We start from the raw sequence: 22,652 nt of genomic DNA, 5'->3' as shown, positions 1-22,652 counted from the left end.
AGTGTACAAGACCATATTTATTCAGGGTAGTTTTTATTTGTAGCTTTTGCAAAGAGAAAACAAGACTGTTAACTGACGATTGTGATAATCCTCATGTATTACAACCCTACTACATTCCATTATCAATAAACACCACTTATCAACAATTCATTCTTGTTCTGATTATGATGTACATTGTCACAACAACCACATGCTTAGCGCTTTGGTTATTCCAGTTGAAACCAGACTGAGTGCAAGAATCGATAGAAGAGGTTATATCAGCAAGGCCTCCAGTAGGGAAATGAGGTTCTCTTCAGAAAAATGAAAATCTGTTAATGTGCTATTGTAGCCGTTGCCCATACAGCAGATGTTATAAGGACAAGCGATCATATGCATTACTTGTTATTCGAACTCGCCAATAAATATAATAGTGGGGTACATTGTAGAGTAGATTTGCAACAAAATGTTAATTATATCCAAGTCAAAACAGAACAAGCACTTATACGATAGTATATGTATATATACGAATAGATGTAACAGAGTCCGTGACTTTCATATTTACGATAGAAAATGACGTTTTATTTTATTTTATGTTTGTATGACTATAATGAATCAATAAGACTAGCTGACCAATGGTCTTCAATTTAGCATGTACTGAGATGTAATTTTTGTTGGATAACAGAATATCAAAGGTCTTCCAAACTCATTTTAAAATGCATGTGGTGTTTTGTTACAATGACGGACTTAACAAGAACTAATTAATGATAATATTTAAAGGTCTGGTCTGTGAAGTCCTTTGTTCATTTGTGAATAAACACCAGTAGATATTGTAACGACAATAAGAGAGCTTATGCACATGGGCGAATGCAGGATTATTTGCAGGGAGGATCAGTCAGTCACAGCCAAGAGAGTTAGTATAGTAAGCAGTCTGAAACTAAAGCTAATATTTACTAAGCATTTTGAACAGAATCTTGTCACATATTTTGAGCTTCATTTGCATGATTAATCTTGTCAGAATTTATATATATATATATATATATATATATATATATATATATATATATATATATATATATATATATGTGCAGTATGATTGGGGGGGGGGGAAACCACGTTACCCCCTTGACCTATGCTGCAGGTGCCCATGCTTATGCATCAATCATTGTATTTTCTCACCAACAATTAATTTATTAATTTTTGTAAAAACAAAATGGCAATACACTATTTTCGATCTATTTTGCAAATGTAAATCTTGTTAGTAGAAAGTTTGTCAGATAATGTAAAGGATTTTTTTTTTAAAAAATACAAAGTGATTTGTATGAAAAATTATGATACATTTAAATAGTTATTATTTTGATAACTGGATTGTGTACAAAAAATACACGAAATACAGTATATTTGGTGCATTATTACCCTAATTTTCCTTTCTGCCTCTTCATCGGAGTCTTCTTTCTTTACAGGTGGAGTGACAGATTTCTTCAGGCCATCGGTAGCATCAGAGGAATCCTTTACCTTGTGTGTCTCCTCTACCTGCTTTTCCTTCTTCAACTGCTTGGCTATCTTCTTACTGTAGCTGGATTTCTTGATTTTAAAAATCTCCACATCTGAAATTTAAACAGCAAGTTAAAGTAATGAACAATGAGGCCACTCAAAGAAAATTGTTACATAAATTCTTCAAAATTAAAACTGAACTCTAGAAACTACCAATCAGTTTTGAAAACAATGAAGAAATTGTTCAGAGTGTTATTATCATTTTCTCTTCAAATGTTACCTAATCATAAGGCATTTAAAGAATACATCAGCAGTGAAGGGCCCATTATCTGATTCTCTAAAGTAAGTGAAGCAATTACGAAATATATTTTTTTTTAGCAACATCTGCTCTTGCAAATTCAGTGAAAGTTGAGTAGATGATTTATTGTGAAGCCTGTTACATTGCTTCGATAGGTCCCACCAAATCAAACTATACTCTTTGGGAAGAGAGTCATATTTGATTCCCATGTCAAAGACTGGTTATCATTAGTTCTGGAACAGTTAAGTTTGAATGTAACACTTGTAATGTTGTCCTAACCTCATGAACCAATGTGCACATGACACTCATTGGTCTTGGGTTGGTTTTCTTTATATGCAGACTGAGTAATTCAACAAGATAAATAAAACTAATTACTTCAGATGCCAACAACCTATATGACTGGGTGATGATGCAACTGATGCCAATGGACAATCAATGCATAAATACGTGAGAGTAACAGCAACCTTGTGTACTTCTTAAGGTTGACATGGACTACCTGGATGAACTTACCCAAGCACACACTGATGACTCATTGGCCCCTAAGTACTGTTGATATCCCATGAGTGGTTGTCATTGTACTAGTGTTAACTCATGGATGAACCATAGAGAGGGATACAAGGACAAGTTTGCTGGAAGCACCAAACTGGTACCAAACCTGTGCCAGAAACTCAACTATGTTGTCCAGATATGGCCCCTAACAGAAGATGCTAACAAGAAAAGTTACTAATGGGATTGTTTCTACAACAATGAAGTGGAATTCACTGACGCATCCAAAGCAATAAAATTCTCTATCAACAACAGTGAGGGGATTTGATCAAGAAGAGAAAACGCTAATGTTCATCAAAGATGCACCTGTGTAACAATTCTTGGGCAAAACTTATCACTAACTGTACCAATCACCTGCATAATCAATGTTGTCATAGGTTAACATAGTGATAAACTCCTAGATCATAAGATCACTTCAAAAATAAATATTACTATTGAAAATATTTTGCAGTGATGGTATGGCATTTATATCAATGAAGATCCTTGGTTAGATGTATATGTTGCACCCAGACAGCAATGTGTCTGGACAAGGTCTGCCTGTTCAGCAATTTATCTCTGGTCACATTATTGATAGAAAGACCATGTCTCTCAATATTACAAATAAAATAAAAAAATAACTGAAACAGAACAACAGCTGTAATATGAAATCACCCATGGGAACTGCCATACTAATAAAAGACAATAGTGTGTGTTGTCAAAGATCAATTTGTGGACTCCTGGCTGTGATGGGAATCATGATCGCAGTAACTACCATAAGCACTCCAACTTGATTTGCAATCAGAGCCATATTAATAACAGTCAGTATTGTGGGCAGTGCTGGCTAAATAATTTCATTGCTGCTATACAAACAGCTGCCCAAAGCTGTCTCAATACAATTACTAAACTGTATTTGGTAGCTAACAATACTAAACCATTACCACAACTGACTTTAGCGATGGTGCTGGCTTAAAATGAAAACTTCTGAGCATACAAACACGAAACATGGGCAATAACATAGAAGCAAGACTAAAACAGACAAATGATTTGCATCGAGTAAAAACTGAGTAAGCAGCAGGGCAACATTGGGACTGTCCAGCAAACTCACATGCACATTAGTGTTCATATGTGTATGCACATTTTTGCTGTGGGGGTAAAGTGATGGGAGGGTCTTTAACTCGTATCAATAACTGATGTCTCATACTCCTACTGTATAACTACTAGTGCAGTTGGTGACCGTTATGGTGAAAATATATGTTAATTCGCCGGATCAGATTCATACGATGGTCGTCCGAGAGTTATGCGTTGGTATGTTACTGTATTTTGAAAGAATATGTGTAGCTTTGCAGTCTTTTTGGCGTTCAAAAGCGATAAAAGATGCGTGACAAAAGTCGGATCGAGCGGAGGCTGGGGTTACGCTTGCACTCCTTGTGTTACTTTCAAGTTCCGATTTCGTGTTGTGAGAACTAAGAAATACCGGGTGCGAAACGTCTAGGTTACGAAACGACCTGCAACCTTTCATCATCAAATTCGTGCCTAACTCTTGGTCAGAAGATTAACATGCAAATGCGTAAGTCTGTAAAACTACGTTATTTAAGGTCATGAAATGATATCATTTCGAAGTAGCACACTAATAGTCTTCTGCGCACCCTCATCATGATCCTCTTCGAAACTCAAGACACTGCTTTTGTGTTTCTTCGTTTTCTTTCTCTCTAAGTTTTTCTTGGTACTGTCAAGAATGTCACAAGAATCTCTGCTATCTCCAGTGTCCACATCTTCCATTTGTGCCTCATCTTTTTCCTCTTCAGAGTCATTATCAATGATCTTTTTTTTCCGAAAATTTCGCACAGGCTTTCTGAACAAGGACATGTTTGCTTGACTTGATTGGTTATCAAATTTATATCATTGTTGAAGTATCAGCCCGAAATAATGTAACACCAGACAAATATGTAAATTAGAAAATCTAGAATGTTATATTTTTTCTGTTTTCCTATTTTTTTGCAATAATAAGCTCAGTAATTGTTACTTGGTGCTAAAGAAAGTTAATAATTTATTTATATTTTCTGATCAAACTATCGAATTTGCGAGATTTTAGGCGAGACCACAACAAAGCTTCCTTGCAGACGAGAATTAAAACCAAAATATTAATGAATATTGTCTCAAGAGAAGCCTGACAAGAACAAACATGGACATTTAGCTCCGTAACAGGTTTCATTGAAGTCTGAAATGCCAGAAGTTTCGATGGATTCTCCACAGGGATTTGTGGAGGAAATTGATTTCAACGAACTGATGTTCCAGGAGGTGGTTATGGGCTAAGGAATCTTGCACACGTTGATTCTGAAATATATCGTAATGCACAACAAAACGTATTGTCCATGGTGAAAATCGATTCATATGGTAGTTGAGTGAAGTTTAAAGCATGGGGTCCATTATATTCGTGCAGTCGTTTATTTTATTCTAGAGTAATCCACCATCTAATTCCTCGGGGCGGGGGTGGGGGTGGATTCCAACTGAATTATGGAGAACTCACCCTGGGAGAACTCGCCCCTTGAAGAACTCATCCCAAGTGTCAGGAGAAGTCGACCCATGGTGGTTGGAGTAGTCGCCCCACTTTGCCTGGAGAAGTCACCCCGAGGATAATGTATACTAATTCAGAGATGTCACCACATGGTTCTTAAGGCTTTATTTTTTGTTGTTTTTCTTCAGCTTAATAACTTATTAAATCTATAAAATTTGCAACTTTTCAGCTTTTTCATTTGATCAGCTCCGCTTCTGTACTTAACGAAAAAGAAGTGTTATCTGTCCCATTTGCTCTGCTCTTCAAATAATTAGATGCATTTTGTTTGGAAAAATAGAGCGGGTGTAAGCATGATGTGATGTCTGCAATTTTATATATGAAAGGGTTCCAACCTAATAACCAAAGTCATCCTGAGATGACTTTATGACATGGACCTCTATAACCTGAAATCGACTGAATTGGTGCTGACCATCAGTAAACCAAAGGATTATAGTATCACCTCTCAAACTGAACAATTTACTCTGATTTTTCATTGAAATTTGCTAACCACTGATGAATAATACTTGAACTCGATAAAAAACATCATTGACACCTACTCAGGAAATGTAGTAGTTACCAAGTTCATCATCATGGCTAATGCGCAGAATTCGGACAGTTTCTGAAAGATCAGTTGTACTACACCCATCATTTAGTTTATTTCTTCTTTTTTGTCAGTGTTCGTAATTTTATTATTTCTCAATAAAACAAACTATTTGAAGTTGAATGAGAAGTTTTAAAAATATTTCACAACCAAATTACCAGTGCAAAATAAACAAGATTACGTTATTTTATTATATATAAAAACACAATGATCATGTGTGCTTGTGGGATTTTTTTACCTTAAATGCATATTTGAACTGCTCGACATACTTGGGACATAATGAGAAGATCATCTTTAAAAACAAATTTAAATGTCACATTTATATCCAGAACTAGACTGAATAATAGTTCACATGGTCTGAATCAGCTAATGGAAGTTTGGAGACTCAGCCAGGTTGGGTTTATTATACAACAAATGGAAAACAGTCTTGTACGTAAGTATGGAAGAAAAATGCATATTCATCCGATTCAGTTACATACAAAATCAAAGGTGCATAATAAATTGATGTTGGAAACATTGAATGAAAAAGCGTAAACCTGTCTTTAAAGTTATTTCATTTGTAGTTAATTTCTTATATTTCAAAGATGGAGATACAAAAAAGTACCCAAAAATTGAAAATTGATCCAGTACGCATGTTAATATAATTTTACAATATAAATATATAATTCAGCAAAGAAATAAAGTAAGTTTTTCAAAACAGATACTTTTTGCTACCAGTATTGAAACAGTTTTGCCATATAACTCAGAGATGAATACTGATGGAAAAGAACAGCAATATTTCCCATATTCAGTACCAAGCATAGGATCATCTAAGAGAATGAAAAAAGTATTCGGATGCACAATCAACATATTTAATCAAGGAAAATGTATTCAATGATCAGTTTGACAATCTAAACCATCTGCTTGCTCAAAAATGACTGACTACTTAATATTCTGTTTTATAAAATTAATTACATTTATTTGAACATTGATGAACCACTGATACCAATAATATTCATTTTAATACAAGTATTCTTTTTGGTGGTTTTAGATGTCTGATGAAAAGTAGGATCTCAGCACTGTTTCTTTACCCCTCTTAATTTGTTATCTTCACTTTATTTCTTTTTTTTCCATTACATCTTTGAATTATACTGCAAATGTAAACAGGATGAAATATATTCTCAACTAAGTAATTGAACAATTCAAATTGTGATCAATAACTTATTTATTTCAAAGAAAAATATTAAAAAGGTTATCTGGCTGACAAGTTCTGGGGTGACTTCTCCAACCACTCTGGGGTGACTTCTGCAGATACATTTTGTACCAAGTTCTCCCAGGGTGAGTTTTCCACATACCATCTCAACTTGGGCATTATTTTCTTCATTGAATTTTGATTATTCACCTACGCTATTTCAGATCGTAAAGAATGCATTTGGAGATGTATGCATTTGACATGTGCATTTTAATTTTAAGTCGTGCGGGTGGTGCACACATGTGGTATGTAATATTTCGGGTCATTTATGATAAATTGATTGCACACACCTTAGATGGAAGTTAATCAGTTTATTTCACTGCTCATCCATGAGTATTTCTTATATTATGCTGCCCCAGGAAATACATCCAATTAAAGCTCGTTAATGCAGCTTGATTGTTTTAGATAAGGCTGACCAAAAGGTGTGATCCATTGTAAACTAGATTGAATGTTGTACAGTAAGACTTAACAGTTGAACTGCTTTGTATTAAAAAAATGTGAGTACTACCCTGCACTGGTAATGATCAGACCTTACATCCAATTTTCTTGACCTGGTTTAGTGCCTAGTCACCATTGCAGAAGTCACTAGCAATTGATAATTTTTTTGTCGGGATGTTTTGTGATAATCAGGAATTAAAAGACATTGATAGTGTTTTTTTATAAAATTTGTAGAAGAATAGTTAATATTTTCTTTCAGATCATTAAAATTCATCCATTTGACCTTCTGAGGTACTCATTAAATTTAATGGTTTACAAAAGTCTTGTCACTGTTGCAGTGTTGCACACAGGATCCTATGGACAGTGGACACTGTGTCCCTCTCCCCTCATATTTAGGGGTCAAGCAGCATTTTAGAGGGACAATTTAAAACATAGTGGTACAGCTAGCATTCTATGTGCAAAGGACAATGTGCCCCTCAGACTCCCAATAAAGGGGATACAGCAAGTTTTAAAGGAACAAGAAACTATTGTGTTCTTGAATTTTGTAATTAAAAGCTCAGTATACCAATGTACTTTTTGTTGCATATAGATCTTAAGTTTACTTGTAGAATTATCATCATATCTATTCAGTTATGGAAACAATCTTCAGCTGTCTCTGTTCTCCAATGCCAAAGATAAGGTAAAAAGTCATAATCCTCAACTCTAATTTTCATGTTGCATTTTAAAACAGATGTTTGTCAAACACTTCAGTCTGTCTTATCATAATCTATTTAATTTCGTGGTCTTTGTGCCATTTATCATTTTGCCAGTCACAGATATATCTGTGGTTTCATCACATGACACAAACAAGAAATTGCTTAAAATTTTTTGGTCAATTTCATTATCAACAGCTTGGCTTAGAACAGTCAAAAACTCCACATCTGTCTTATGTGATCTGTATTGAGCCTGTGATGATACATACAAAGCTTGCAAACCATAACCATTCAGTCCAATCTGACTGATAATTGACTTATATATCCTTATAGGTGTTTCCTCCTTTGCCATATAATATGCAATTGTCATGGCCTTGGTCCCAGCTTCCTCTTTATTGTTAAGCTTTGATGTGAATCGGTCAGGGCTTCATAATCGATAATCAGTTCCACTTAACCAACTGATAATCAATTATATTTGGTTACTAAGAGCATATTTTAATTTTTGTTTGTTATACAGTTATATCTTTGATAAAGAGTTCAAAATGTTAAAAAATGTACAGGAGTAATCTCTTTTAACCCTTTACCTCATAGAGCATTGTGACAAAGTGCAGCATGCTATAAATAGAACACCTGTTACCTAGCTGACCGCATTCGCATAGCCATGCCTGTGAATTGTTAAGCAATGTAGTAGTGTCACGTTTAACAGCAGTTTTAACCATTTTACGTTTTAGGTAGACATCTATTATATGTGGAAAAATTTAAGAGTAAAGTCCGATTGTTATAGCTGTGTAATTATTTTTCACAGAAGAATATTTTATGTGCTTTAAAATCGAGAGAGAACTCGTTCACCGTCATGTCAGTGAGGCCGCATGACCGACTGTAGCTGCTATTTCCCATACTCGAAATTTACACGTTTTTCGTCTGCATCTACATCACTAAGTCATCTGAATTTGATAATCAATAAAAACTAATTGCTGCTTACATAAATATCAGAGCCTTTACCAAAGTTATTGAATCTTTCGTGGTTGTGATTCTAATCGTAAAAACTTCGTAAGTACTGAATGAAATCCTGCCTGTGAATTGTTAAGCAATGTAGTGGTGTTACGTTTAACATCAATTTTAACCATTTTACATTTTTGGTACACATATATTATATGTGGACAAATTTAAGAGTAAAGTCCGATTGTTATAGCTGTGTAATTATTTTTCACAGAAGAATATTTTATGTGCTTTAAAATCGAGAGAGAACTAGTTCACAGTCATGTCAGTGAGGCTGCGTAACCAACCGTAGCTGCCATTTCCGATATTCGAAATTTACACGTTTTTCGTGTGCGTCTATATCACTAAGTCATCTGAATTTGATAATTTATAAAAACTAATTGCTGCTTACATCAATATCAGAGACTTTCCCTAATTTATTGAATCTTTCATGGTTGTTATTCTAAGTGTGAAAACTTCATACGTACTGAATGAAATCCACGGCTGCCATTTTGGAGACTGGAGATTAGGACCCAGTTACTTTAAATAGCAGATATCGACCAGTGCATGAATAGTGACCACGTGATCTGACATAATTGTCATTCACAGAAATGAATGTAGTATCTACGGGGGGGGGTGGGGTTTCCCCAAAGGTGGCACTAAGAAAACTAGCTCAAAATGGCCAACATTTACAGCAGGCGTCAAAAGGTGCTTCCATGCAAATCTTGTAGAGGCGTCAAAAGGCGCTTCCATGCGAACGGAGTAGAGGTGTCAAAAGACGTTTGTATGAGGTAAAGGGTTAATGACATGTATTCAACCTGATAATATTACATTTTTTCTATTGTGTTGTGTGTTATTTTTGTTCTACAACTTTGTTAAATGAAAGCAACTTTTTATGGCTGATCAATCATATGTAACTGAAATACTGTTGTAATCATCCAAAATCCTTTCATTCATATGTGATGTGTCTTTAAATTATAGAAGGACATGGTTTTCTTGTTCTTCATTGTTTACAAATACTACAAAGGATTTTACATTTAAACTGAAAGAAATCATCTAAATGTATTTAAATTTATTAACTCAAAAATGTAACAGTTTGATCATGTAATCTTGACTATATTCTCCTAATTATGAAATTTTGCACCTATGGAACATACTATGGTTTTCTATTTGTAGTTGTGAAAGGAATTAATACTTTAGATCAACTTCAATGGCTGGGAGTTTTACTAACCTTCGTGCTCTGCATACAACTAAATAGAAGTAGTCTTCCTTTACAGACAATCGATTATGGAGCTTCACAATCAATTATCTTATTGATTTGCTCAACCAACTGATGATCAATTATAATCAATAATCGGAACAACTCTATCGTTAAGTACACAATTGATAACAAAACTGCATATCTGACTGCATTTTCAGAGTACTTAAGTGCACCTGTGCTTTGTGACCAGTAAGATTTGAGGTTCTCCGTTTCTGCATCCCTGCTCTTTCAGGTTGTTACTTGATGTATTATGAGTACATGATGAATGGACACATTCTACATACATCTTAACCAAATAGATGCTGATGCTAAGTTGCTTTTATTCCTTATGTCATTGTAATAGATTTTTATTTGTTATTATCCAGATAATAAAAGAAATCATCAGTTAAATATCTAATTTGTCCATCCTGTTATGAGTTACAAGAGATATTTTGAAAGAAAATCTGACATTTATTCTCCAACTGTTATTTTTATTGAAGATAAGATGCTGGATCACTGATCCATAACTAATTTGATGTGAAAATTAAACATTTCAAACTTGGTATATTTGTCTGATATGATTGGCTGAAGAACACATTTTGTGATAGAATAACATTTTTGTTTGTTTGACTTCATCATTAAGCATACTCTCCACTTAGGTTTGCTACAGTTCATAGCTCACCATCAGGTAACTAGTTTTAGCAGTATACAATGCTAATCATATTTTGTAACTTCCACACTCATTCAGTTGTGCTGTATTCATTATACTTGTTTTTTTTTAATCCCCATGCTTTTATAATGGTGCATCAATGGTTTCTATACAGACTTAAACATTTTCTACTTACTGTAAGTTATGCATATTTAATTTATATTGTATGATTGACCTTTGGCCATGATTGAAGGTAGAGTTTTGACCTTCATGCCTTTTGTAACTTTTTAAAAGATGCTTACTTCAATTTGAGTTCACAGCCTAATCTTCTTTTCAAACTTAGAATGTTCTGGAAGTGAACTTATTTACAATTTGATGGGTGTGTGTGCGTGATTAGGATTTTTAACGTAACTTTTACAATATTTCAGTCATATCACTATGATATCTACAGTGTAGCAGTTTATAGTGATACTGCATACATGCCAACCATTATGCTTTTGGCGTAATCATTATGCTTTTTTTCACTAAATTACGCCTTATGTGTAAACGTATATGGATTATGCTTTTTCGGTATATCCACCTTCCCAAAAAATCAATTGTTTGTTTTCTCATTTTTATTAACATCCCATTAATCCCACAGACCGTATTTTAGAAAAGACGGCTTCTACGTAACTACAGTATAAGAGTACGCTTGTCCGTGCACTTTCCTAATGGCATTATGTTCTATTTATAGCAACTATCCTATTACCCAGAAACATGCTGGTTCTACTTTCAAACTTTTGACCTCGAATTCTATTTATAGCAGCTGTATGGCTTAGTGAAGAGAGAACAGACTGGTTTTCTAATTTTTAATCTTTACTCACAGATTCTTTTTCCTAATATATATTTAGTACAGAACCAGTCTATAGGTATTTGGTGCTAAAAAGTATGATTTATGTAAGTCGATGCGTTTATGAGAGCAAAAATATCTCCTTTCAAATAATTTCACAGATGGATTAGTAAAAGGCCAAAAATAAACGAAACAGAAAATAACAGAATCCTCCAAAGATGAGGACATGAGGGCAGCATAACGTCACGTCTATTACACGCCGTGTGGAAATAATTTTACTATTTGGCGCTAAAAGTCTTCAGATGTATTCTAGTCGATGTTTGTGTTAGAGCACATGTATTTTTTCAAAGAATTTCACAGGTGGATCAGAAAAAGACACAAAAAAACCCTGAATCCTTCAAAGATGAATACATGAATAGCATAATACAGTGTTCCATTCTCGGGCACAGAGGCTCGTATCGTTGCTTAAAATTGACCTGTCATACATGTACTATATAATACATGTATGACAGGTGACGTCAGTTTTAAGCAACGATACGAGTCCCTGTATTCTAGGGCAGCATCATGCTCATTGCGGTCTGTGCGGAAACAATTTTAATATTGGGCATGGTGGTAATTTTATGTGGAGAAAAACTTGAAAACAAAGAAACACATCAAATTAGCTCGTCTTACGAACTCCAGCACTAAGGTAACTTCATATCTACAGCAGAACTAAAGTGCGGACATGAATGTTATAAATGCAGAGGTGTTATTTACCGAGTTTTTAATAGAAAGATAATGAAGATCTTGCTATTGGTGCAGAAGCAAGAGAATTCACAGAACACAATTCTACTCTAGCTGTGAGGGTGTTTTATGATAATGTTAGAGATTATTATGCTACAGCCTGTGATTACGTGCTCCAGAAATTCCCCAATGGAGATGGTGTGCAAAACATTCATGGTCTCGGCTGGTACAATTTGTTTTAAAATGCAACATGAAAATCTGTTGCTTTCGAAAGCTAAAAGTGCTACATATGAAAACTTTATGCAGTAAAGGATGTTAAAAGACGAGAGGGGCAAATAAATCATTGTTTATTGAATTTTTAGCATGTTATATGTGGATTCCTCTTTTTCTGCTTGGATTCCTCTTTTTGTCCACTTGGATTTCACTTTTTCCTCGTCAGGGGTTGGCATGTATGGCACTGGGGCATTATGCAGCAGACATTTAGCATGATGTCCCACCCTGTCACATTATCCTGACACCAGGCTGACCAGTCCTATCACTAACCTCTAATTGCTTAGCGCCAAGTGAGGCAGCTATTAGTACTATTTTTGTAAGTCTTTGGTATAATTCAACTGGGGATCGAACCCATGACCTCCCGCTTCCAATTTGGATGCTATAACCACTAGGCCACCAGAAGGGTGAACAATTTGATGGAATTATCCATTTAAAATGACCCAGATCATGTGCATTTTATTGTGTCTTAGGTCAAAAGAATTTAGAGTTTATGGTACGAGGCAAACAATTATTCATTCCTGGGTTGTTTGTTTTTTTTAAAGTTTAGACTGTGGAATAATTTAGTGCTGTATTCAGGTATAATTTGAGAAGAATCATTTGTTTAAATTATTCATTAAAATTGCAAAGTGCTTAGTGACCTTTTGGACTTAAACACTACTTTGGGATTGTTGTGAATTCATTCAGAGACATTCTGGATTATGTTACAACTTGATGTTCATAAACTAAGTAACAGGAAATAGTGAGATTAAGAAGTTTTGTAAAATTCAACAAATAATTGATTTCCCAAGCATACAAAGTGAAAATTTAAGAAGTTACAGTATTGTGAATTAAATTCCAAGTAGTCCTGAAAGTTCTATCACAAGTCCGAAAGTATAGAGTATTCTAAATGAATTCCAGTGGTGTTTCAAATGAATTTCAGTTTTGAATGTTCTGGTGTACCAATAGCCTTGAATAGTGTTGATGTGCTAATAGTTTTGATGTATAACAATGAGATGAATTCATAATAATCTCAAAATAATGATTTAGTCCAAAAGTCAAAGAGCACTTTGAAATTCCAGTGAATAATTTAAATAAATCCTATGTAACAAAAACTAAACACAACTAAAAGACTTGTTTCATTGGGATGTTTAAGATAAGGAGTAATTCTGATATGAATAAACTTAATTAAAAAAACTTAAGTCACAATAAGAGTACCAGGATGAGGGTCATCTTAATGAAAATTTCATTAGTGTAGTGATGTAGTCACTGGCTAATCAACCTTATGGTATAGGACCAGTTATGCAATATGGATGAACATATTTATTTTTAGCCAGCCATTGCATCAGACATCTTGTGTATCACTGAATGAGGCTTCAAGAAGATGACTTTTGAAATTGTCTCTTTCCATATAATAAGGTGAAGCCACTTCGAATGAAATTAGATGTAAAGTAAGCATCTGACTATCATGTACACACCAAGTGTTACAAGGCTTTGAGTAACATTGCTTATACTTAATTTTGCATGTATAGTTATTGACACTTTGCAGTTTAAGAAACAGTTCTTAGACTGCAGATGAATACTTATAATTTCCATTTCTTGGAAAAGTAGGAGGTCCTCTGGACTAACAAGTGTATCTCAAGGGTATGACTGGGCAAACTGCAGATCCCAGACCTCGGACCACCGCTATTTTCAGGCCCTGCATATCCATGGTGGTTTAACTTGGAAGAATGGGGATTTGCATTGGCATATCATTGACCTAATTTTGTGGTGTTTTTTAATGGTAGGTTGTGTTTTTTGCAGGTTGTTGGGAAAGGTGCCTTTGGAGTTGTAAGCCGTGCAAGATGGCGTGACAAAGATGTAGCTGTGAAACTGATTGAGACTGAGTCAGAGAGGAAAGCTTTCATGACGGAACTGAAACAGTTGTCCCGAGTCAGTCATCCAAACATTGTCAAGCTGTATGGAGCATGCACCAGGCCTCCAACAGTACAGTGCTATGATCTCGTTATTTTGTACTCAGTGTATAACGTGAGCTTTAAGGACCTGTGTATAGAAGAAGAAAAGAAAACTGTAACTGTAGCTTACACCTTTGCAAACTCCAATTTAGTTCATTATAGTCTTAAATGTTGCACCATTACAGATTCTAAATAGGGTTAAAAATATCTTTAACATACTTATGTGTATCTTTGATATCTCAGTCATAATTACAGGGCTCATTGTACACTAAACATTTACAAATTAACAGTAAGGCATATATAACCATTTCCCTTAAATTCATTAAAATATTTAATGTTGAATCCATAATTTATGCAGTTCTTTTTATCTGATGGGTATGTATCAGTGTTGTATTTGGAAGGAACCATCATGCCTTGATCATTATACAGGAACAGAGTTAAATAAAAGCATCATGTTAACAGCTTGACCATGATGGAACACTGTATCCTTCATTTCCCTCAAAACAAATTCTTCCAGAAAGAATAGTTATAAATACTAGAGATGGGTACCCCAAAAAATTTGTACCGCAGTATACCGTGGTATTTTGAAACGTACTGCAATATATACCACAGTATTTAAGGTACAAGAATTTAATGTACTGGGGCAGGGGCCTATCACTTTTTTGTTTAATTTCTGTATGTCAGTTGCTGGAGAAATATCTTCCTCTGATTTATACCAACATAACACCTTATTATATCAATGATACTATTTGGAAAACAAAAAACGAAATATCTTGAGATAAAAGAAAAGAAAATATTTCAGCTCGAAGGCCATCACAGTCCCCCCGCCATGAAAATTATATGACCATAACCTTATAGTAGCTGAATTAGCTATGTGTATGTTACTTGCTGTATAAGTTGTAATGTAAGAACTAAAGTGGAATTGATTAAGCTTACACTATAGCAGAAACTGTGAAAGACATTATGCTGACATTAGGGAGCCTATTGAAAAAAAGAAGTGTTGATACTGAGGCCTACAATTTTCTTGCTACACTATTGATATAATAGGTAAGGAGATTTTGAGTGGCACGCCAATGCCTAGGCAAGATAATTATCAGAGATGGCCAGTAAGTAAACCTCAAACCCTCTTACTTACCAAACGAGATCATTTTTAGCGAACTTGAGAAATTACATAAAGTTTCATACATAAAATAATAGCAGTCATTACAGTAATAGGAGATTCGTATTCTTACAAAGGAATACATATACTTAATACATTAATAATCGCTGGTAAGTAGCTAAGACATGAAATGTGGATTTATTTTAATCCAAAAGTTGAATTGGGACCAAATGTTTCACAATATTCCATACATTACACATTTCCAGCATGTAATTGAAGGATCATAAATATAAGTATATAATATTCACCATTAATTTGTGATAGATAAAACATTTTTATGAGAGAAAAGAATGGATTTTTTAATATTATTTTGTCAAGAGTAACACTGTTAGTGTCACTAAACTCATGGCAAGATTCCTCTGGAATTTCCTTATATTCCTTACTGACAGAAACTACCTTTGTACTGGTTCAATGAAAAGTACCATTGGAAAGAAATACTTTTATAAACTGGTACACAGGTAATATCACTCAGTTATAATAAATACACACATACCCAGAAATAGACATGATTCCAAGGGGGTGATAGATTTTAAGAAAAAAGGAGTATTATTTATATTGTTTTTATTGCAATTTAGTTTAATAACACGATGGAAATAGAATTTGTAATGAAACTCTTTGTGATGCGCCCATATTTTTCCTCATTTTAGGTCTGTCTCGTTATGGAGTATGCTGAAGGAGGTTCACTTTATAATGGTATGTTTAAAGTGTTCAGTTGATAAGCTTTGGTGTTTCGTTTTTATCTCTACATTATACAATGCGGGGCATATAGCTGTTACAATTTCTGTCAGTTTGTCAATAATCTCTGTCCGTCCTTGAACATTTTTGTTTCCACTATTCAGGGTACTTAAATCCTACATGATACATATGTCAAGCATGTAACACAGAAGTGCCTTTTCATACTTAAAATTTCCACATTCAGTATATTTATGTTATCCAGGTTCCTTGATGGACTCATGTTAGGTCATATGACTTCACTTGTGGCAGAGTAGTGTAAAGTTGGAAATTATAGGGATCGGAAATGAATGTAAAGTATTCAGAATTTATAATCTTGAAAATAGTAGCTTTAAGCCTTTTTTTGCATATTTTCATGTCACATACTTCACATACTTGAAAATGGGTTACAGTCGAAATTTGGAAACTGTTTTAATAGTAGACTTTCAGTTTTCATGTTTATAAGATGAAATACTGGATAAGTTGATTTATTTTATTAGTAGTGCACCTGGATATATCCAATGTGCCATGATTTGCTTTCTGTTTAGACTGCAGACAGTCATTTCTTGCCTTGTTTTTTTTCTAATATTCCTTAGATAGCATTGTAATTGCTGGCATTCATGATAATCAGTTTCAGTTAGTCACATAAGTGGCTACAATAGCATAAAACATATTTTAAAAGAGCCCACTTTAGTGGGAAGCAAGACCTAGCCACCAATTGGGATGAATCATTATGAAGCTTAGTCGAAAGACAAATCATCTAGTCATATGTATGCTTTTACCTTGGATCAGAGGTCAGTATCCCATTTTGCAGTAGTGTTTTTGATCATCGGTTCAATGTGCAGGCTCAGGTCTTCTTGTTCTAACTTCCACTTTAATGTTAGAAGGGAAAATTGATGCAAAAGACAATGTCTACTTTGATTATTGTCTTGAAACACCTAAGGGTGGAGAGGAGATAGAAACTTGTCCAAATACATGAGGAAACAAAATTAGGTATGATCACTTCTGCCTATAAGCAGAACAACTTGTGTCAGAGATTTTTAATTTCCCTGAACTTGAATATTTAACAAACTGTTTGCACATGAGTAGAATTCAGGCTCATGACTTGACACACATTTTCTTTTTCTTAGTTTGTTGCACAGATTTGAATGATACATGTCTACAAAGACATAACTAATCTCGTGCATTGGATTACTGTTTTCCACAGATTTATCCTGGTACTGTACTAGAGCTCCATGTATTGTAGTCTGAGTATCATCTCCAGTAGTAATACTCAGGATTAGGGTATAATGCTATCTGCATGTTATGTAAGATGTACATTATCTTTACTAGTGGATACAGGTCAGTGAGCTGACCATGTGCTTTGATATATAGTAAGTGTTATTGTGTATGTTTGGTGGTTTCTTCCTTTCATCCAATAACAGATTAATTTACTGTTACTGATGATAACTGGCAGTTGTTTCAGTACTCTGATTTGTGACAAAAATGGTCCTATTTATGTTTAAAAATTCAGATTGCAAGGGAATAATTCTAACTGATTCCACTTGGCAACCTTTATAATAAGGTAGCTGGAAAATAAAAGCATTCTAATTACAAGCATATAATGCTCTGCATGCAAAATGCATTTAATATCAGGCAATATTCCTGTTTTGTTTCTGAGGGTAACATATTTTATACAGTCTAAGAGGCAATATTTGGCAGTTTTTGATGCATAAACATTTATTGCTACATGATAAATGGTTTATGAAAACATTGTCATTTAATAAACTACAACCAAGTTAAGTTTTGTATACGTAATTTATACTATTTTTCTTGATATCAGTAGATTGGGACATTTCCTAGATTCATATTAAGGTGTGATTTAAAAGAGTATGGAAAAGGGTTGTTTCAAATTTCCACAGAGAAAAGATTCCATTATGCAACAGACATAGGAAATGATGAACTTTTTTAATAGATTTTTTATTAAATAGCATATTCTGAACTCTCACAGGATTAGGTACAACAAGTGCAAATTTAAGCTCACAAAATATGAGAGATTTCTTTCAGATTTGATCTTTTTACATACTGTCTCAATTCAAGACATAGTGGAGTCATTTGGCCAGCATGTCCAGTCTACTTTCCTTAGCTGACATGGTCTCAGGGCTGTTCCAGTAAAACATATATTCCCCCCTGCGGATGGCACTTCAAAAAACTTCTGTAGGAGGTTGTGTTTCGAACTATTTTGATTCTGACAGTGGAAGGTTGGTTAGGAAAATCACTTCTGTTGTGGGTTGTGCTAACAAAATGAGAAATCGCTGGTGGGATTGTCAGAAAGAAGAAAAAAAAAACAAATATATATTTAAAATCGCATCTACCCACCTCCTAGCGGTCTAACGTGAAAAAAGCATTGGGTCAGAAAATGATGCCAGTACACACGAGTGCACGTAATTTGTACAAATTCGCGTACGTTTAAAGCAGTGATACGCGTTTGGCAAATTACGTCAACACCGCGGATATAAAAAATGTGCTCTGTGCAGTATGCAATTTTTATTAAACTTTTAACTTTAACTTTAAAAGTACATTTCGTGATGTAATTCGTGCTGCTGCAGCTGTCTCACAGCACTTATGCGACATCCAGATATCTGGATACTTCGGTTCGACATGGATGGCTTTTAAACTAAATTTGATTCATTCATTGGCCCTGGAACAGGCATTTTGTGGAGTTTTAGCCTTCCTTTCATCATGGAAGTTTTACAAATGCGTGTTTCCAATAAGGGCCACACAGGAAACCAAAATGGTTGAATCACAACACGGTTTGTCTTTAGACGACGTTTTCAGTCGGCAAATACTGGCTGGTGATAGCTATGATGACAATGAATTTCATGTATATCGGTCTATTGGACATTGGAAAAATGTCACTGGAAATACCAGTGTGCGATTTTGAGCCCAAAATTGATGTTGAGTTCGAGTCCGATGTACGTGTTGGATGGAAAATATGCCGGTTATATTTATTAAATATACCCATGTGTAAACAAGCAGACTATGGAAATGTTTGACTTTAAACCCTAATACAGCATTATGGAAGAGAAAAATATGGCATAAGAGGCAGCAAAACACTGATTCAAGGAAGTGAATCTTTGGCAGGGTTCGTGTTAGTGAAAACTGACAGAGGTCTCGGAAACGCTTATAATCACGCGTATTTGGATGCCAATTTTTTTATTTAGGTGGGCGGTAAAATTCAAAGACTTGCCAGTCCTGCTTCAGTCACCTGCATAGTGGGAAAATGTGTTGATCAGTTAGCTGTGATGATATTTACAATGACAGAATTTAGTGGTTGAAAGCCCCTACCCGTCGTCACCATTAAAAGAGTCCATCAAAAGAACACGCTGCAGTAGTTAAGCGGCGAGATCAAAGGCTTTAACTGGCAGCTGGGTGGGAAAATCTACTGATATTTACAGTGCTTAAATACAGAGGCAGAAAGACCCAGAGATGTTCATGTGGTCAATTATAACAGTGCATCAAATAAACAACTTTAGCTTTCATTCTTGTGTTCATTTCCGAGTGTAACTGAATAAGCAGTGCACGTGACCTCGGAATCATGACATGTTGAGACATAGACTTGAATGAGTATTTTGGGGTTCAACGGCAAACTGGCGAAGATTGTAATGAGATTCAGGAGAGGGCTAAAGTTGCTAGAACTGATAGTTTGAAAGGGACATTAGCCAAGTGTAAGAAAGTGTGCGATGCCTAGCTTAGTGCTTTGAATAAGACCTTCCTTGGATCGAAAAAATTCAGACTCACTCTGATGGACAAGCAAGAGCTATGTCAGTGTTATAAAGAATGTAGAAATTAAACTCTATGGCAACCAATAGTTGTTATAAGTGGCATAGTTTTCTGAGAGGGGACTGCAACTTTTCCTGATGGGACTCATATTTTTACCAAAATGGGAGCCATGGACTCTTAGTTTTAAAATCCTAACGAGACCTCTGGTTCAAAACTTTTCTTTTTGGGACAGAGATATCCAAGAGAGAATACCCATGGGGCCATACATGTGAGATGTTGAAAATTGCACAGCCATAAAGAACAGTAACTTGTTCCAGCTAGTTATGCATATGGGTTTCAGACAGCAGGCAATGAAAGGAGTTCACAGCACAGAATAATATTTGTACACCGAGGAGGAGGATCATATTAAATTCAGAAACAATTAACAGATTAATGCTCATAGGGAACATCAGAGAATCCCCATACAACATAATTAAGTGTGTATAGATCTCAAGTTGGCAGAAGCACTGAGCAACAAAAGAATAAAAAGACAAACTTTTGTATCATGCAGATGTATGACCAAATGATGTACATGCTCTCTATGTGCAAAAATTAAATGACATTAAACATAAGAGACTGACTGATCGGTGTAAACTCAAAGCAAGATGGATAAAATTTGTCCTGTTTGTGTTCGGTTCTTCCTGTGTATATTTTGATCATGGTGGTATTTTCTGCAGACCTTTTGGCACTTAGTTCCAAGCCATCATTTGGTATTTGTATTGTAAAATGGATAACTAAAAAAGTCTATTATCTAGTACAATACATTTTTAAGCAGTATCATTAACTGATGATGAAATTGATGAAAAAATACTTTATGTCATTCTGATATATGGATTCTTTACTACACTACTAATCTGTTCATCCTGATTCTTTTTTTTTTTTGCCATCTCCTTTAGTCTTACTGGTACCAGTGCTTTTAATAAAATTGTAACTTCTATTTTCTTGCAATCTAAATATTTGTAATGATGTGTTACTGTCAAAAGGTTTGATGTGCTTAGTGTTGTAAAATCTAAAACTATTAATTAGCAAGGGACTAAAGTAAAAAGTGGACAGAAATTATTGCCATATTACAATGCTGTTAGAAACAATAGAATAGTTGTACAAGATGTATTTTGCACAAAGTTGTGGAACTAGCGCTCGTATTGTCACCATATATTCTACTTAAATAATTATATCATTATTTCTGTATATTCCTATCAGTATTTTCCCAGTGGTAGTAATTTTCTGATCTGATGTACATTTCTTGTGCAATTTTTACACATCAATAATTCTCACTGTATCATTAAAAAACAATGTAATCTGCACCAAATTGAGTCGTTTGAGAAGAAATTAATTTCTTAAACCCAAAAATCACTGAAACTACGAGTTATTGCATTAAAGTCTCACATTAAATAACATTTGAAGTAGCCACGATAGTAGTTTAGGATGCAACTGTACCAATTTCACCTTTGATATATCCAAATCTTGAATGTGATGGAGGAACAAAGCTCCAAAATAAACACATCAATTTTAGAACCTTTTCATTGACTATGAATCAAGTATCCGAGTCCAACTGAATTGCTAGAAATTTTTGAATTCTTTTGACAACATCATAATTAGCTGCCAAATATGGAGTAAGCCTATAGTCTTTATGCCATCCCAACCAAGACCCCACCACAACCAGGTGACCATGCCCAATGACATCACAGTAATAATCGCTATACAACTAGAGATGATGTATGTTCGAGTCCAAGGCTCGGCTAGCGTGGGTACGTGGGAAAGCCTGCCAGTAGCTTCTCGTGGGTCGGTGGTTCTTTCCTGGGTTTTCCAGGGTTCTTCCTCCACCAGTCATACTGGCCGCCATATATGGCCTATCTTGTGCTGAAAAATGGTGTTAAACCCTACAACAACAACAACAACAACTAGAGATGACATCTCTTTGAGAATTTGATTTCAGTAGAGCTGTAACAGAGTGGAACAGTAAGAAAGAGTGACAGATATTTAAGTGTTAGGGAGATATTTAACAATGGCTATTCCCACCACCACCACTTCCTCATTGGAGATCACACACACACAGAACTTAGAGTACATCCTGAAATCCTGGCAGCATCCCTGCAGAGGAGATAACTTGACTATTCAATTTTATTAGTCTCTGGTTATCCCATGGTATTTCTGTTACTTGAACATTATCTTACAGTGTGTCTATTCAGCATGGTCGAAAAAGGCTTACAACCATTGAGAGTTGTTCAAGGACTCATATTACTACAGATGTGAAAGAACAAGAGCCATACTATAAATCAGTGAAGATAAAATAGAGTATATATGTGTTTGACTGTCCCTGATTGGTTGATAATGAAAGTAAGATTTTAGTAAAAACAATCTTTTGAGAGCTTGTCCTACTTGTAACTGAAAAAAGTGAGGGACATTGTTTTATTAACATAATTACCATCCCTTTACAGACCCGAGTTTGGACGACTCATTACTGAAACCAGCAGCTGACTCTTTGGTGCAGTATTGAAAGCACACATTTCAAATTTGTATAGATCCAGAAAATGGTGCGGCTGTTATGT

The 22,652-nt window shown here is 34.9% G+C and overlaps 2 protein-coding genes across 4 annotated transcripts in view; one reads left to right on the top strand and one right to left on the bottom strand.

The window, feature by feature from the left end:
• LOC149786289 (PAX3- and PAX7-binding protein 1-like) overlaps nucleotides 1-4,183 on the bottom strand; it is a 61,163-nt gene extending 56,980 nt beyond the window's left edge. Inside the window, exons 1-2 of the mRNA XM_089976677.1 lie at nucleotides 3,940-4,183; nucleotides 1,393-1,583 (exon numbers count right to left, since the gene is read on the bottom strand). Of these exons, the coding sequence (XP_089832803.1) occupies nucleotides 1,393-1,583; nucleotides 3,940-4,159 (411 nt within the window). The 5' untranslated portion in view covers nucleotides 4,160-4,183. The remainder of the gene's footprint in view (nucleotides 1-1,392; nucleotides 1,584-3,939) is intronic.
• Nucleotides 4,184-4,397: 214 nt separating this feature from the next.
• The window catches only part of LOC149786288 (mitogen-activated protein kinase kinase kinase 7-like), a 79,926-nt gene continuing 61,671 nt past the window's right edge, over nucleotides 4,398-22,652 (top strand). For all 3 annotated transcript variants that reach the window (XM_089976674.1, XM_089976675.1, XM_089976673.1), the window contains exons 1-3: nucleotides 4,398-4,591; nucleotides 14,281-14,463; nucleotides 16,239-16,284. In XM_089976674.1, coding sequence (XP_089832800.1) covers nucleotides 4,517-4,591; nucleotides 14,281-14,463; nucleotides 16,239-16,284 — 304 coding nt within the window. In that variant the 5' untranslated portion in view covers nucleotides 4,398-4,516. The remainder of the gene's footprint in view (nucleotides 4,592-14,280; nucleotides 14,464-16,238; nucleotides 16,285-22,652) is intronic.

Source organism: Sinohyriopsis cumingii, chromosome 12 (genome assembly GCF_028554795.1).
Source record: "Sinohyriopsis cumingii isolate HCF-2022 chromosome 12, ASM2855479v2, whole genome shotgun sequence".
Taxonomy (NCBI): domain Eukaryota; kingdom Metazoa; phylum Mollusca; class Bivalvia; order Unionida; family Unionidae; genus Sinohyriopsis; species Sinohyriopsis cumingii.
This window is presented reverse-complemented; position numbering and strand designations above follow the sequence as displayed.